This window comes from Erithacus rubecula, assembly GCF_903797595.1.
Source record: "Erithacus rubecula genome assembly, chromosome: 18".
Lineage (NCBI taxonomy): Eukaryota > Metazoa > Chordata > Aves > Passeriformes > Muscicapidae > Erithacus > Erithacus rubecula.
Genome location: NC_136670.1, coordinates 5758606 through 5775353, shown reverse-complemented (window position 1 = coordinate 5775353; position 16748 = coordinate 5758606). Strand labels below are relative to the sequence as shown.

At 51.4% G+C, this 16748-nt stretch overlaps 2 protein-coding genes across 3 annotated transcripts; one reads left to right on the top strand and one right to left on the bottom strand.

The window, feature by feature from the left end:
- Positions 1 to 4508: 4508 nt before the first annotated feature.
- SYS1 (SYS1 golgi trafficking protein) lies at positions 4509 to 7560 on the top strand. Of its 2 annotated transcripts, XM_079321824.1 has the most exons (3): positions 4522 to 4756; positions 5319 to 5386; positions 5957 to 7560. In XM_079321824.1, the coding sequence occupies exons 1-3, from the start codon at positions 4595 to 4597 to the stop codon at positions 6195 to 6197; spliced, it is 471 nt and encodes a 156-aa protein (XP_079177950.1). In that variant the 5' UTR covers positions 4522 to 4594; the 3' UTR covers positions 6198 to 7560. The 2 variants fall into 2 exon arrangements, with proteins under 2 accessions (XP_079177951.1, XP_079177950.1); XM_079321825.1 differs by lacking the exon at positions 5319 to 5386 and having other exon boundaries at positions 4509 to 4756.
- Positions 7561 to 8214: 654 nt separating this feature from the next.
- On the bottom strand, positions 8215 to 14274 carry LOC306809914 (neuritin-like). Its single transcript, XM_079321826.1, has 3 exons — positions 14109 to 14274; positions 13581 to 13728; positions 8215 to 11034 (listed from the first exon to the last, which is right to left on the bottom strand). The coding sequence occupies exons 1-3, from the start codon at positions 14149 to 14151 to the stop codon at positions 10809 to 10811; spliced, it is 417 nt and encodes a 138-aa protein (XP_079177952.1). The 5' UTR covers positions 14152 to 14274; the 3' UTR covers positions 8215 to 10808.
- Positions 14275 to 16748: the final 2474 nt, after the last annotated feature.

Here is a 16748-nt window from a genome sequence, read left to right as displayed (position 1 = left end):
TGCATGTGGCCATGACCTCACTGTACGTCCTTCCAGGTAAAGCAGCCACCACAAAGATGCTTTCAAAACCAGCTTTCTGTGTTGTGGCTACAAATACTGTTCACTCAGCTGTTAACTTCCTCTCCAAACAAGCACAATATGTTGGGCTCCTGGTTATCAGAACCCCTCAACATATACCCCTTTCACCAAATAATCCCCTTGCATAGCACAGGACAGTGCTTTCCCTCCCAGGGAAGTTCTGCTGTGATAGGATGGAGAGGGGTGTGGAGGGACCACACACATTGTCCATGTCACACCTGCATGCACAATCCTTCAGGCAAACTGACCTTGGGCTTCTGGAAACAGAAGAAAAAATTAAACTGATCCCTAATGTACTTTTCAACCTTGAGAGCAAATTCCTGTCACTTTACTGATGATATTTTTTTAGATTGTAGATCCACCTCCCTTCCTCAAACACATGAAAATGTTCTGTGACTGTGTCTCAAGAGAATGAGAGAAAATGCAGTCATAAAAATCATAATATGGTTCTGTACACTCATGGCCATAGAATAGCTGCCTTCATTTTGCCCTTCAAGTGTTCTCTTTCAAAATTCTGACATTCTCCTCCCTGGAACAATGCAGAAAATCCATGGGTTTATGGCACTCAGAGAGACCAACAGGATAACTGGGCCCAGAGAGCAAAACTGCACCACTGAAATGTCCTTTCCTGAAACTTCACCACGAGGGAGAGAAGTAGAAGAAAAACAAAATGCATGTGGAGAAACATATTAGTTCTGGGAAGTTAATTTTCACATTCAAGGTGTGCCAGTTGCATTCTCCATACAAAAATTACAGATTGGCAGAGAAATAACACAGGCTGGCCACCATTGTTCCTAACTAGTGCTCAATAGTGAAGGATTACCTAACTCTCATGCTAAAAATCAAAATAAACAGCTGTCAGTCACCAACACAACACAAACATGCTGGAAGTGGAATGGAGTGTCCGAATACAGCACATTTGGATGGTGAGGGGAATCACACTTTTACACTGCACACCATGAAATGTCTAGATAATCTTAAGAAGGTCCTTAAGACAGCTCAATCATACATTCTATTGCATTAATCAGGAAAAGAGATTCTCCAGCCAAGCTCAGCACAGTTCCTATAGGCAAATTTAAAAAACAAAAGACCTTAGAGCAGGATTCTCAAGCAAAAAGAAACCTTAAGTAGAGTTTAAAAAAATCTCAACTTCCAAAGTCCATTCAGTACACTGAACTCTTTGGAAAAACACACCTGCACACCACATGGGTGGAGGAAGAGGAGCAACTGAAAACTCTCATCCTATGGTTTGAGCCACATAATGTTGAATTATTCTGGAAATGTGTACTCTCAGCCTTGCTGTCCCTTTAGCAAAGGTGACCTTAGCACAACTTCTACCTTCCTGTCAAGAGGGAAATGGTTATTCAGACAGCACCACCCTTTGTACACCAGCTGGTAAAATACAGATCACCTAAATAAACAGCTTCCTGTTTTAGGGCACAATTCCTGGGGAGGAAAACAATACCCTCCTAGACAGCTATTTTTAATGTAAAGAATTGATGGCTAAATAGAGTATTCTTTTTCTACACTCCTGATAAAGAAGTGACCACAATAGTTTCATGTGATCTGGGTACACCCTGAAGTCATCTGCTGTGTCCTGGGCATATTGCCACTTCTCCTTCCACCTGCTGCTCCTCACAACATGCAGGTGGCACACACAGAACAGTCATTAGCTAAAAAGAATGTTCTAACCAGAAGTCAGGCGAGCAACACCCACTGTGGCATCCTAGAAATCATGGTCTCTGTTTCAACATCCTTTTCCTCTGTAACACATTTCCTTCACAGCTGTCTCCAACTTTTTGTTTAACTAAAGAGGAAGAAAAGACAAATGAAGAAAGCAGTTTAATTCCCCAATACTGTCCACTTTCCAGGTCAACTTTAAACCTTACTCCACACAGCAGGTGTGTGGGGCAAGGCACCCCATAGGGAGAACACCCTCTTTTCCAGGAGGAGGACAGTCCTCTGTGCTGGAGCAGCCTGGAGAGGAGAGAGAGCCAAATCAGGAGCAGGAACAAACAAACATGACCATGAAAAATGCTGTCACAAAGTCAGACAGGAAACAAGTTCACAAACTGGACTGGAGTTGAGTCACAGCACAAATGCCTTAGTGTCACAGCATTTCCCCATGTCCAGATGGGGACTCTGCCTGCCCAGGACAGGAGGGAGCCTCAAATCACACCCCAGGCTCAGCTGCTGCCCTGGCTATTTTGCCTTCAGTCACAGGGCAGCAACAAGCAGGGAGGAGCCTTAAATTCCAAAGCAATTCAAGTCAACACCTCCCAAAACACCAGCTTGCATCTTGTGATACCATGGATTTTTGGATAAATCAAGTATTTGGCTGTGGAAAGACACCCAGCAATGATACCAACAGGCCTACCTTACACTAGTCAGCTTTGTCTAAACTGAATTTTTTTTTTTGCTGGCAAAGGAAAGTTAGTCCTATGAGGGACTATAAAAGAAAGAGGTAAGTGAGAATTAATATCTAAGCTATGTCTTGCCTGTCTCTGAGAGCCAAACACAGCAGATTTCAGGAAAGGAAACTGATTTCTACCAAGAATTAACAGAGGAAGTGTTGAGTGTCACAATTTATGCTCAGTAACGTGTTGGCAGCAGACAGCCCTGACAAGGCTGGGATTTTCCCCTGTTCATTTCTGCACTGAGTAAGGCTGGAGCTTCTGCAAAAATAAATTCTCCAAAGGCCTAAGTGAGAACTCGGCAATAGTGGCCCACATCCACCAGGCATGTGCCTCTGCCTTGCACAATCTTTCCTAGGAGATGGTCCGGGAACAGGGAACAAATTGTGTCAAACCTGGCTCAGCACAGAAATTCACAGAATGAGGAAAGGAAAACATACAGCAAAGCTGCATGGGGAACTTCCCATAAGAGGCATGGAAAAAACGTCATGAGAGCCTGTCAGAGATCATAATCTGAGTTCCCATAGCCACCATACTCCACACCCACCACTGATGTGAGCCTACCACCTCCCATAGAACCTGGATTCCCCTTTTTGTTCCTTCTCCTCTCCTTTCCAGGTGAAAACGACTCTTGTGGCAACTCCCCGGTTCACCGAAACACCCCGGGGGTGCTTCCTCTCCTTTTTCTAGAAAAGATCTTATCTCCAAAATGCTCCGTTGTCTCAAACAGCCTTGGGGATTTTGCTATTAAGTCAGTGACAATTCTTATACCTGAAGCCAAGCAAACGGGACAGCTCACAAGGAGCCCCAGCAGCCAGGAGCTGATCACAGGAGGGGTACAGGGATCACCAGGGTCTGGCACCTCGGCCATCTCGAGCCTAAACAGAAGAAATCAGCACGTACCAGAAGAAACCTCCCAGAAAAACCAACCCAGCCCTGTAAAGGAAAGGTGCTGCCAGGGCATACCAGGGCTCAGAACAACAGCCTGGTACCCGATGGCCTGAAGCTAAAATGAGCACAGCTGGGCAGCAGCTGCCAAGAGCCTCAGCGCCTACGGGAACGGGCCTGGAAATGAAAGGAAATACCCGGGGACAATAATTTCTTGTATGGTTGGTATTTGTGTTTTTAGCAAGGGCTGCTCAGCCGAGTTATTGAGCGCGCTGACACGGTGCAGATGGGCAAGGACAGGGTCTGGGGAAGCCTTATCTCCAAAATCCTGTTGTCCCACACAGCCTTGGGAATTTCACTATTCACACAGCGACAATTCTCACACCTGGAGCCAGGCAAACACCGCTGCCCACCAAACCGAGCCCCGCAGCCGAGAGCTGATCACAGAAGGGGTGCGGGGCAGCATGGGGGGCTCTGTGTCCTTTTAGCAACTTTTAGCCAAGTTACTGAAGGCACCGATCCGGGCAGAAAACAGGGCTGGGGACGCCCTTGCAGGCAGATGTGACAGAACTGGGGCTGGACACTAAGCACAGACGGCCGGCGGGGCGGAGGTCATAGCTGGGAGTCGTGGGCAGCGGGCAGGGGTCGGGATCGGGATCGAGATCGAGATCTAGATCTAGCGGGATCGGGATCGAGCAGGGTTAGGATCGGGACTGAGCGGGATTGAGCATCGTTATCGAGCGCGGGTCGGGATCAGGATCGAGCGGGATCGGAATCAGAATCCAGAGGGGTCAGTATCGGGATCCAGCGGGGTCGGAGTCGAGAGGGGGTCGAGATTCAGCGGGATCAGGATCCAGCGGGGTCGGGACCCGAAGCGATCGGGATCCAGCGGAGTCGGGACCTAGAGGGGTCGGGATCGGGACGCAGCGGGGTCGGGACCAGCGGAGTTGGTATCCAGCGGGATCGGGATCCAGGCCAGATCAGTATCCAGCGGGATCAGGACCCAGCAGAATCTGGATCGGGATCCAGCGGGGCCGGGACTCAGCAGAATCTGGATCGGGATCCAGCGGGGCCGGGACTCAGCAGAATCTGGATCGGGATCCAGCGGGGCCGGGGCAGCGGGCGCGGCTCAGGGGTTCACCGGTCCTCCCGCGCGGCAGGGGGCGCTGTGGCGCGGCGGCGGCGGCACTTCCGTCGCGGGCGGCGGGCGGGCGATGGCGGCGCAGTTCCGCAGCTACGTGTGGGACCCCGCGCTGATCGTGGCGCAGATGGTGCTGCTGCAGGCGGGATACTACAGCTCGCTCGGGCTCTGGCTCGCCCTCCTCGGCACCCTGGGCAGCACCGGGCCTTCCCTTCAGCAAGTCTTCAGCGACGAGGTGAGGGCGCGCCCCGGGAAGCCGCCGTGGGCGCAGGCCCCTGCAGCGGGGGGACCTTGCTGAGGGAGACAGACCCCGGTGTTAGGGACAGCCCCCGCCCTGGGAGCACCCCGGCGTGGGCTCAGAGCTCCCTGCCCCCTGCAGCAGCCCCAGTACACAGAGCCTTGTGTGGGTGCCCCAGTGTGGAGGTAAAGCCCTCCCTCAGAAGAGGTGGGAGACAGCCCCCATAGAGACAGGTGTCCTGTACAAGTGCTATCCCTGTGGAGAGAGAGCACCTCGCTCTGTAGGTGGTACCCCCTTATGGAGACACCTTGTGTAGGTCCTCTTGGTGTAAAGACAACTCCCCTACTCCTAGAAATAACCCCAGTATGGATACCCTCCACCCCCAGTTTAGGTGGTTCCCCTAAACAAGAACCAGACCTTTCCCTTTCCCATAGGTGCCCCCAGACAGACAGACAGACATGTCCAGCTCCTCCTGTAGATCCTGGTCCATGCAGGGCTGTGCCACGGGAGATTCGGGCTGCGAGTTGTGCCGCGGGTTCCTACTAATAGTCCCATGTAGATTTTAGGCTTCTCAACCCCGCCGGGGAGGCTCTCCATGATGGCTTTCATCCTCAATGCTCTCACCTGGTAAGTCTGCAGCTAGCTGGAGCACCTGTATCTTGTCTTTTTATACCATTAAGCTGTAAAAAAAATTCACTGTGATGTACTGCCTCTCTCCAAACATCTCCCAAAATCCCTGTGTCTTCTAAGGATGTTTTATGAAGGCATTGGGGAACTGCTGACTCTTGGCTTTCTAGAACCTGTGAAAGTAATTTCACTTCACTGCCTCAGTTTCCCAGCTGTGAATGAAATTTGCTTTCGTGGGAGATTCTGCTAAAAGTTAGAATGAATAAATCTCAGCCAACACTGATCTATAAACACAAATGTATTTTGCCACTGCACAGAGATTACTAGAGGTGATAGTCTATAAATTCCTGCCTATTCTCTGCATTAAAATCTCATTTTCCTGCTGTCATATAGTTCAAAAGCAATAGTAAGGTTTTAAAAGGGAGAGGTCAGAAACAACCTATTCTTAAAACACTTGAAGAATTTTAAAACCCCTACATAACCAGCAGTGCCAACTGCTGATAGCTGTTGCTGCACCACCTTTTCCATAGGTCTGGTGGAGTTCATTAACCTCCTGTCTTCACTTTGCAGCGCTCTGGGCTTGCTGTACTTCATCCGGCGGGGGAAGCAGTGCCTGGATTTCACCGTCACCGTTCACTTCTTCCACCTGCTGGGCTGCTGGATCTACAACTCGCGCTTCCCCTCGACGCTGACGTGGTGGCTGGTGCACATCGTGTGCACGGCGCTGATGGCGGCCATCGGGGAGTACTTGTGCATGAGAATAGAGCTGCGGGAGATCCCGCTCAACTCCGCCCCCAAATCCAACGTATAGTATAGACTGCCTCTGGCAACGACATGCTGCGTTCTGTCATTGTTCCCAGCACAATGCATCCAATGCCTCAGAATCATCCCCGAAGAAGCACAGCAGGTCTGTTTAGACTTTATGATTTTTTTTTTTTTTTTGGACCTCGGTGACTGCATGAGTGTGAACATCTCCTCTGGCATCGGCTGACAACGGGGGAGGAGCAGATGTTTATTTTGTTAACACAAAGTATTAATCTGACTGTATGGAGAGCGTGCCCTCTTCACTCATGAGACTGTTAAAAGCCAGGTAGCAAAACTTGGTGCGTGAGGAGCATTTGGAATTGAACTATGTGGGAGTGTCCTGAATGGGTAACAATGATCAGCTCTTCTTGCCAGAGCTGGCACAGTGAGCAGTGGGGCTGGGAGCTGCTGCTTCCAATCTGTGACTTGTTTGGGCTTTACCTGGGAGAAGAGTCAAGGAAATGAATGGATGGGGAGAAAGAAAATAGTTGTACTTACCTGAATCACCAGCTGAGACACTAAATAACCTGTAACGTTAGATGGGTTTGTTTGCTGTTTCCATGTTTGATACACAGAGGTGACAGACAGCAGTTTGCTGAAGAAATCTTTTGTAATAATAAAAATATAATGTTGCTGTGAGTGTTACGGCTCTCCTGGGAAGTTGAGCACTTCAGGAAATACCACAAGTGTCTGTATCATGGCAACAGAAGTTTGCAGCCAGAGAACACTTGGCTGTGAGGTGTCCACTGTCTGGGGCACATAAAATTTCCTACAATAAACATTTCATACCTCTGCTCTGAAAGGAAGGCATCCTTGAGTGCTGTCTTGGGGAGTCAGCTGGCATAATCCCACTTCAGAGGGAGTGTCAGCAGTCCAGGATCTCCACATGTCCAGCCTGAGCCTAGAGCTGCCCTGGGGAAACCTGCAGAAGGGTCCTGGAGCCATGATGCTGTTCCCCCTTGGATGGGCTTTCCCATCAGCTTCAACAGTCCAGCAACAGATCTGGCCTGGTAGAAACAATGTTAAGTAAGAGACTGCTGTTATTTCTCACGTATTTAGAGGCCCTTTAAACAGGCAGGGTCATCCCCTGATTGCTGAGGGTCCAGAGCTGGGTGGTACCTCCAGATCCATCAGCCCAAGGAAGCAGCCCCAAGTCCTGCCTGGTTTCTGCTGAGGAGTGGCCATGTTGTGCAATCCCAAACAAGGGCAAAGCCAGGTCTAGAGAGATTTTTCTCCTGTGCAGAATCTTGCTGCAGTAACTTCCTTTTGTATGTAAATGTTTGTAAGATTTAATTTGCATAAATTGTTTTTTAATTGAGTTTGTTGGAAAGTGGTGGGATGATGTGAGACTGATAAACTCTCTGAAGCTGTTCTTTTGATTTTTATTACTGGGGAGCTGAGCTGTATTACAATCCCTACTCTCACACTCAGACACTGTAAATTGGGGCAGGATGACATCCTGCTGCTGTACATACTCAGCCGGTCTCCAGAGGAGGATTACTGTCTAAAAAAATGTAACCAGCACTTTCTATATTGGGGGATTTCACCAGGAGCCCTTCCTGACCAAAGCCCCTGTAAGCAGAGTTTCAAACAGCAGAAGCCTTTCAGAAAGATGAAATTACACAAGTGTTTGTCTGGGCAGGAGCCAGCCTGGAGGGCCACCCTGAGGTCACTTCCTAGGGCTGCCCCTGCAGCAAGACATTCCATTCCTCCTCAAAACCTGCTCATTTTTCATATACAAGGATACTTGCCTTTCTCCCAGTAACATCAGCCTGGATATAAACTGGTCTCCAGTAGGTGCCAGTATCTCCCTCAGAAAGGAGCAGGGCGTGTGCCTGTGGTTGGGATTGGGGCGTGGAGCAGAGGGCAGTGCTGCCTCAGGGTAACAAGCACTGCTAAGCTGTTAGTCATGTTTTAAGAGTCCTTCAGGGTCATTTTGTCCTCTGCTGCTTCTTGGTGCTATTCTTGAGAAAGAACATCCCAGTCCTGCAGGGACAGGGAAGGTTTGCAGGTTACTTTAAGGATTAATACCACACCAAAGCATGGTGTGAACTCTTGTGTTCAGGACTATTCTTGAGGCAAGTGGGAGCCAAAGATTAATTACAGTGAATTTGAGAACAAGGAGACAAAGCCACGTTCTTCCAGCTGCTCCCAGAGTTGCTGTGGGTCTGTATTAACAGAGCTGCCACCTTTGTTCCCCTGTAAGAACAAAGGTGAAAACCTTGAACTAAGGAATTCTTAACCCATTTCTTTTTTAATACACAAGATATGCTGTAATCACTTCAGCAGCTTCCTTGTGGGGGGGTGGGGAGTGAAATTTTGGGACATCTTTGTATCTGGAGAAACTCACAGCAAAGCCAGGAGAAGGATCCATGACAAATGGGGCTTTAACACTGAGGCTGCAGGACATCCCAGGAGCTGCACTGCATCAGCATGAAGTGTGCTGTAGGATCAGAAATCTTTCTGAAAGGCTGCTGACTGCCTACAAGAAATGAATCTGTGTGTCACTTTTTTCTTTTTTATTTTTTTTAAGGACTTCTACTGTAATTGTCCTAGTCATAGAGGAAGTTCTGCTAAAAATGAAATACTGATTGAGGAAACTCATCACTCCCATACTGTGAGACCTAGTTTTCTCTCACATGCTTTCAGTCAGATTTAGAAGCACCTTTGGCTTAAAAAAAAAAAACTGCTCCCCATACCAGAACAGTGGCAGATGGTCTTTGTTTCTTAATGAATCTTTGGGGGGTTTTTTTTGTGTGCAATAGTTGAGGGATTTCCTTCCAGGGAAGATATGTCCCAAGACCTGCTCTTCTCAGAGACAGTGGCAGTCAGCCATTTGCATCCATGGTTTTGCAAAAACATTTCTTGCAGATCTGATAATTTTACCTTCCTTTTCCCCAAAGCTGTTTCAACGTAGAAAATTGAGAGAGGAATTGCCAAATCCAAAGAGAAGGCAAGGGTTGTGGGATTTTATGGGGGCTGTGCTAGCTTCTTTTCCTAAATGCATTAAATAGCAGTTCTAAACAAAGAATAGGTACAGGACTTTGAGCCAAAATACTCAAATCTTGGTTGTATGTGATTTTCCTCTGCTTCAGTGTTCGCCAGCCACAAGAGGTAACAGGGGAGCGGGGAGCAGGATCAAACAGCAAACAGTGCTCTTGGTTTAGAGGAAGAAGAAGAAAATTAAGACCTGAGTGGTTCACTCCAGGTTTTACCCTGCTCTGATTTACCATTTCTCCACTGCTCACCCTAAGGCTTTGTGCCCCAGATGCTGAGTACTGAATACATAAGTAACAACTTGAGCACAGAAGGGCTGTCTGAACACCAGCTGCTCTGCCCTGGCTTATTTCTTGGAATTTGCTCCAATTTCTTCATTATCTCCTGCTGCTGCTGCAGGGGCAGAGTGTTGATAGTGAATGTAAGAGGAGAAACACGTGCGTGCCAGGGGAAGGCAGCATGACCCAACACCACTGTTAGGAAAAAGATCCTTTGCTCTAGAAGCTTGCCTGGAATGCATCTGGAGGGATCTTTGGGAGCTAGCAGGGCCCTGGTTTCCCTGCTCACACTGTGAGCACACACCCCATGACCCTGTGCAGCCAGGCAGGGCACAGAGATCCATCAGCATCCTGAAAACACAGACTGCCTTGGGCTAACACAGATTATTGTCATGTTTCTCCTACATACTCAGAAATCACTTGCAAACACCTCTCTGTTCCAAATACTTCCATGCATGTACTGAAGCTGCAAAACTGACAACACTGAGCCATAAAGGAGACAAGAGGAGACTGTGCTGTTGAGCAAGAGCCAGGACAAATAACTTCTGCCATGCTGTTGGCTCTATAACAAACTTTAATTCTCTGGAATTACACACTTCTACCCACAGCTGCTTCCAGGTACCTTGGGGTAAGCTTTAAAGCAGAATAGTTGCTACAAATCCCTTTTGTCCTCTTAGCTTGATACTCCTCCCCCCAGATATTTTTCACCTCTGTCCTCAGAAAAGGGATTTACACATAACACAGAAGTTACTCAGGAATTCAGATGTGTGCAAGAGAAGTCATGCAACTGTGATTATTGTTCAGCAGGGGTTTTAACATATCCTCAAAGAAGAAAGGCCAGTACAGGGCAGTAAGGTCTCCTTTCAGCTTGTGACAGGACAGACACCATCCTCATGAAGCAGTGGGAAAAATACTCATCTTGTTTTGAGTGCCCAAATTAAAATCTTGGGGAGTTGATCTGGTTGAGAGAATCAGCAAAGTAAACAGGTTTCCTTCCAGTTGCCATAGAAGAGTGCAGAAGTGTCCAGCATTCATCCTTTTTCTAGAATTTATCATTTCTCCCCAAATCCTGTGCCCTATATTTACAAGTTCCCAAGTCTCCCAACAGCCAGATCTGTGCCTGTGCCTTGAGGCAGAAGGGGACAGGAGTTATTCCAAATTACAGAGAAATGCCAACAGCCTGGAGATGCTGCCAAGCTCTTCCACGTCTCACAGGTGCAGAACAGAGCCAGGAGTTTCTGAGCCCCACACAGTGTATTCCTCAAAGGTTTGGAAAACAGATCTGAAAGATGCCACACCACACACTGCCACCACTTTTGTTGGGATACTCAGAGAGCTGCAGTTTATAAGTTCAGCCAAGTGACGATGAGGGGGATGCTGAGGATGGAAATGTTGGGAACATGGGTCCAGGCAAAGCTTTGGGCCATGCTGGGGCTGCAGAGGTCAAACAAGCTGCCTTGGAATTTGGTTTTTCGGGACTCCCTTCTCAGCATCTCCCAGACAGCTGCTGCTTCCTTCTGGCACTCCCAGAGCACTGTCAGGGCACAGGTGTGGAATTCATCCCAATACCTGCAGCCAGAGAGACAACACACTGTCAGTCCCTTTGCACTCCCACTGCACTGGATGCCAGGCAGAGCCTTGCTGCCCTGAGCCTGCCCTCTGAGCAGCAACACCCCTCATGTACTGCACAAGTTGCCCAGATTATTCATCCCCTCCATTATATGCCAGAGCTTCTTGGCTAAAACTCCAAGCCTCAAAACACTGAAATTATTTATTCCTTCCCCACCCCACCCCCTCCCACTTTTCTCTTGAAGTCAATAAAATCCATTATTTTCCATCAACAAATGTTTCCCTGAGTATCTCACAGTGGCTGCAAACAAAGACCCAGCACATCTCATTCATCACTTTCTCAGAGCTTTCTCCAAGCAGAGTCAAGGGCAAATGGAAGCACAAAGCACGGAGAAGGACAAGAGCTCCCACAGGCTGTCACAGCTTTTCCTGAGGTACGGGCAGGGGCAGGAGGAGTTATTCACTGTGTTCTCATTAGAATCATCTCCATTTATATGCTGGGTATTACTTTCACAAGTAGAAGCTGTTTAGTGGAAAGAGGCTTTTGGGGAGTACAAGAGGAAAAAGACAAAACAGGCAAAGCTAACCCGTGGTGCTGCAGGAATAAAGCAGGAGTTGCTCTGGTGTCTTGTCCCACGTGGGCTGGGCACCTTGCCCAGCTCCCTGCAAGCTGGAAGACAGGAGTCTGGAGGACAGGAGCAATTGCTCTGACACCTTCCCTGTGTCTGCCAACACACCAGGCACACACACCACCCATCAGGAAGGGGATGCAGCCCAGCTGGCTGAGAGGGGACACTGTGCACCCGAAAAGGACTGCAGGGTGCTGTGTGAGTGCACTGTGCTGGAGATGACACTTTGTGCAGGCAGGCAAACTTGAGCACTCTGCTTACTTAGACCCAGACTTACGTCAGAACGCCAGCTGTGAGGGAGTTCATTAAACTGAGTCACTGTGGCAGAATAAACGTCCTCAGATAATGAGAAAAGCTGGTGCCAACCCTGGCAACCTCCAGCACTCACTCCCAGTCTGCAGCAGCAGGCAGCTCTGACAGGTAAGAGTTAAACCTGACCCATGTCTTCAGGCAAGACAAGCTCGGGAAGGTGAAGGGGAATGGCAGCTTCAGCCTAGATCTGCTTTCAGCTGGGATGGCAATTCCCAGCGTTTCACCCTTCACAGCCCCCATCTGCTCAGGCAGGCTGTTGGCAAGCACCTTGCCCAGCCAGCTCTGGGGCAGTGCTGCACACTGAGCTGAGACACCACCAGCCCCCACAGCAGTTCCTGCTCCCTGCCCATCCCTCACCCAACCTCCTGGAGAGGGGACCATGGCAAGAAATGCAAGCAGTGGATAAGGCTGAGCATAATTCAGATATATTTCCTGGAAGCTGGGAAATCATCAGGTTCCTTGCCAGGTAAGATCCCAGGACCTGTTCAGCGATGGTCTGTGCCTCTGAGCTGTAAGAAAAACTCAGCTCACACATTTCACATGAGCTTCAGCAAAAGAATTGCTCCTCCAGCAGCAGCATGGGCTGGGCTGTCTATTTGAGTGTTTTCTAATACCAAGAAGCCTCCTTTAAAAACAAAGAAACAAACCAAAAGTGTCAATTCTGTCCAAACCAGAGTAGTTCCCATTTCAACCCACCCACAGGCAGTCCCCAAAGAGGCTGTTCATCCTGATTCAGGCTGTCTCCTGGAGAAGGGGGAATACAGAGCAGGTCACAGCCTGCAGGGTGGTTTCCAGAAATTGTGACCCCAGGGCACTCAGCCCTCCACCTTGCTCTGCCAGGTTTCTATCGCCTCCAGGCACATGAGTTTTCCCTTCATTGCTGTCTGTATTTCCTTCTAACTCCTGTCCACTCAGCACAGCTCACTCTGGAGACACAAAGCTGCCTCCATTTATCTCTGCAAACATTTTACATCCACCTTGTGGCTTCTGCTCATCTGCTTTTTAAGTGGACCTTCCTCCAAACATGCCCAACACCACCCCTCATTACCCAGCTCTTCTCCAGTTCTGTTACAGCTAACATCCTCCCAATATCATCATCTTAGGGCATCGCTACAAACTCGGGCAAACCAGGGCTGGGACAAATCCAAAGATGAAGGGTCTAGACAGGGAGGAATAAAGCTTGTTCTGGACAGCATGTGGTGCCCGATGTTGGCTGCTCCTGGCAGTGCTGGGCAGGTGGGGAGAGTACTTGGGGTGCAGGGGAGATTTTCCTGGGGTGCAGAGTGGGTCAGCTCCCTCCAGCCCCTCTCCTCCTGGCTGCAGGCATGCAGGGTCTGGTGGGACCAGTGCTGCAGGCTGGAACTGCTGCCAGGGACCAGGGATACAAACTCCAGTGGGAGACAGGTAGGAGATGGATGGATGGATGGATGGATGGATGGATGGATGGATGGATGGATGGATGGATGGAGAAACAAAGCTCACTGGGTCTATGTGAAACTGGAGTGAGGTGTGGAGCACACGTGTGTGTGCAGGCACACTCAGGAGGGCAGGAGACTTCAGACAGAGGCAATGCCAAAAGCCAGCCTGGCCATGCACCGTACTCACCGGCAGACTCGGTGCAGGCCCTGCAGCTCGATGCCCTCCTCCTGCTCGTACGTGGCCATGCTGTCCCCCAGCTTGAGGACGCAGTCCGAGAGGCCCCGGTAAGCGCCGGCGCAGGCGGGTCCGGCTGCCAGCAGCCCGGCCAGGTGCCCTGCCAGCACCGGGGGCGAGGTGAGCACCGGCACAGAGCCCACCTCCGCCCCGGGGTGCCCCGGCTCGGGGGACGGCCTCGAGCCCCCGCCGCCCCCCGGCTGTGCCCGGCGGTGTCGGGGTCTGCCCAGAGCCCGGCGGGCACGGGGCGAGCTGAGCGCAGACAGTCCCGGCTGCCATCCCACACCGGCACCCCCGGCCCGGGGCGGGGACAGCGACCGCCGGGGGGACCCGCCGGAGGAACCGCGCGGACCCGCCCGGACCAAGGGGGAGAGAGAGGGAGGGAAGAAGGGAACACCTGATCGCATCGCCCCCTCCCCGCGGACTCCACAGACACCGCCCGGACCCCCTGCCCCGACCCCCGCCCGGGCATCCCCTCACCCAGGGCGAGGAGCAGCACGGCCGGGCCCCGCCGCTGCCCCATCCCTCCGCCGGGCTCGGGCTGCAGCCCCGCTCCCGCTGCCGATGCCGGTGCCGGTGCCCGCACCGCCGGGGCCGGCAGCGCTCCCCTCCCTCCCGCCTCCGCGGGGAGGGCACCCGTCCCCAGTCGCCGCTAATGAGCGGCTTCGGCCGCGGCTAATTAAGGAGGGGGCTGGGCTGAGAGTAACGAGCGTCCAGGGCACCCCCTGCCCCCACCCCGCAGCGCCGGGATCCCGCAGCCCGCAGCTCCCTGCAGCGCATCTCGCCGGGACTCTGCCAGCACCCACCGCTGCCCGCGCTCTGCACCCGCCTCCAGGCACCAGCGCCCCGGTACCGGCATCCTCACCCCAAACGCTCCCACCCCCTGCCCACCACAGCCTCTGCTGCCCATTCCAGGCGTGACGCGAGTCGGGGACGTGGGACAGTGCCTGCTGCCAGCAGCAGGACTCTGGGCAGGGTGAGGATGTCTTTGCTTGGCTTGAGTCTCTTGAGCAGCACAGGAGAGCACAGTGAGGGGTGGGAAGCAAAGCCCAGAGTGTTTGAAGGGTCAAAGCCTTAAACATCAGCACCTACAACTCTAAAACCTTCTGCTCAGACCCTGGTTCCTGCAATTCCCAAGGCTGCATGGCCTTTATGCCATCAGTTGGGATTTTTCATGTCTGTAGCCTGATCCCTGCTCTTGCTCCAGGAATCCCTTTGGCTCCAGCAGGAAGGGGAGCAGAAAGTTTCCTGCCTTCTTTGGCAGCATTGCTGTGAAGACTGATCATGTCAGACCCCTCTCTTTGCTGGTGACAGCTTTGCTCTTGGGGACACTGCTTTGCACTAGCCCATGAACACTACTAGTACCAGGATCATCAGTGGGACCCCTCTGTGCATGGGTACCCTCATCCCTGGGCCAGCTGCACCCCCACACCCAGACACCTCCAGCCCCAGGAGCCCAGAGCAATTGGAAACCACAACTCTGCAAGCACTGCATGTATCCAAATCGAATGCAAAAAGAGCTGGGGTGTGAAAACCAAAGACAATTTCTTTACAAAATATCAACAAAAGCAATGAACTACAACATTTATTTACAGAGGAGTGCCACATGCTGCATCTTCATCAGTCCTGGAAGAAAAGCAAGCAGCATGGTCATTTCAGTCAGGCTACTGACTGATGCACATTCTATTTGCCACCAGCCTGGGACATTCAGGGGAGAGCCTGGCCCAGAGGTGCCACCATATGCCCACAACTACCTACAGGGACATGCCATCCCCAAGGGCTCTTCCCAAGAACCTGCACAATGCCCCAGGACACAGGGCTGCTCCATGGCACTAAGGGCAAAGTCTGTGCAGAATAGCTCAGCCTGTAAAGTGGGATATGATGAACAGGAAATTCCGCTGGGACAGGCACCCTTTACCAGCTCTGTCTGCTCCTTCTTTGGCCAAGGCTGGTGTCCTGCTGCTTGCACAAGACCTCCCAGCTCTACCTGCTCCCGTGCCAGCAGCTGGCAAGCAGGGATGTCTGTATGGCATGGGGCCCGAGGATGTGGGGACATGACACCCCCGGGGCTTGGCAAGAGCCTCCCCCAGCACCACACAGGGACAGAGGCCCTTCCCTCGGGACAGGGCATGGCCAAGGAACCCGCTGGCTCCAGGCATGGAGTGGTGCTGCAAACCCCATCCAGGCTCCCCCCACCTCATCTCGCCTGCAGAGATTCTTATTTCTCAGCAGCCACATTCCTTTGAGGGTGTTTATGGCTTTTCTGTCTCCCCGCTGTCCCAGGCAAAAATCGCCCCTTTTAAGGGAGCCACAGGACCACGGGTTGCTGGAGCTTTGCCTGCTGCAGGCTGCTCCTTTGCAATGTATCGCCTCATTTACTGGAAAAGCAGCCTTGCCTTGCCTTGCTTTTTCTCTCGACTCCACAATTTTCTGATGGAGTTAAGCTGCAGCTAACTCCCAGCCCCATCCACGCACGCCTCCCAGAGAATACGAGGTATTTTTACCAGCAAGTGATTCACCTGAGCCTGGAACTGGTTTTCCTTTCCCTTAGCTGCTGATTCCTCCCCAGCTCCATCTTCACCCCGCAGCTCCCTGACTCACCTCCCGAACCTCTAATAAACGAGAAAAACCCTGAGCAGGAAGGACAGGAGGAACAAGTCACCTTACATTTTCTCACAATGACAGGGACACTTAGATGCTGCCCCCACCTGAGGTCTTTTGGCAGAAGTCAGACTCTGTGTCGTGGAGAGAAGAGGTGACATTCCACCCTGGGCTCGTGACCTGGGCATTCGCGGTAAGGGCGAGGGCTGTTGACACAAGACGGAGCTGTGAGCTTGTACTGGAGGCACAAGGGAGGCAGGGATGCTGCGGCAGCCGAGACAGACCCTGCAGGTTTCTGGCAAGACTTATTCTTAGGGCTCCGTACCAGAAGTGGAGACTCTTCACTGACTCCAGCGCCACTTCTGTCCCCTCTCACCTTTTGGCCCGGGGCAGGCACGCTTTGCTACGAGTGAAAAAAAAAAAAAAATCATTATGTAGAGCTGGCTTGCCTACAATGGTTTAATTGGAATAAAATGTGTGCCCCGCTGAGCGGCACGGCTTGTGCTGAAGAGCCAGGAT

Coding starts and splice junctions, on each gene's coding strand:
- SYS1 (XM_079321824.1), top strand. CDS start 4,595: ATGGCGGCGCAGTTCCGCAGCTACGTGTGGGACCCCGCGCTGATCGTG. Junction 4,757..5,318: donor AGCAAGTCTTCAGCGACGAG/GTGAGGGCGCGC, acceptor AGTCCCATGTAG/ATTTTAGGCTTCTCAACCCC. Junction 5,387..5,956: donor ATCCTCAATGCTCTCACCTG/GTAAGTCTGCAG, acceptor TTCACTTTGCAG/CGCTCTGGGCTTGCTGTACT.
- LOC306809914 (XM_079321826.1), bottom strand. CDS start 14,151: ATGGGGCAGCGGCGGGGCCCGGCCGTGCTGCTCCTCGCCCTGG. Junction 13,729..14,108: donor CGTGCTGCTCCTCGCCCTGG/GTGAGGGGATGC, acceptor CGGTGCTGGCAG/GGCACCTGGCCGGGCTGCTG. Junction 11,035..13,580: donor GGCCTGCACCGAGTCTGCCG/GTGAGTACGGTG, acceptor CTCTGGCTGCAG/GTATTGGGATGAATTCCACA.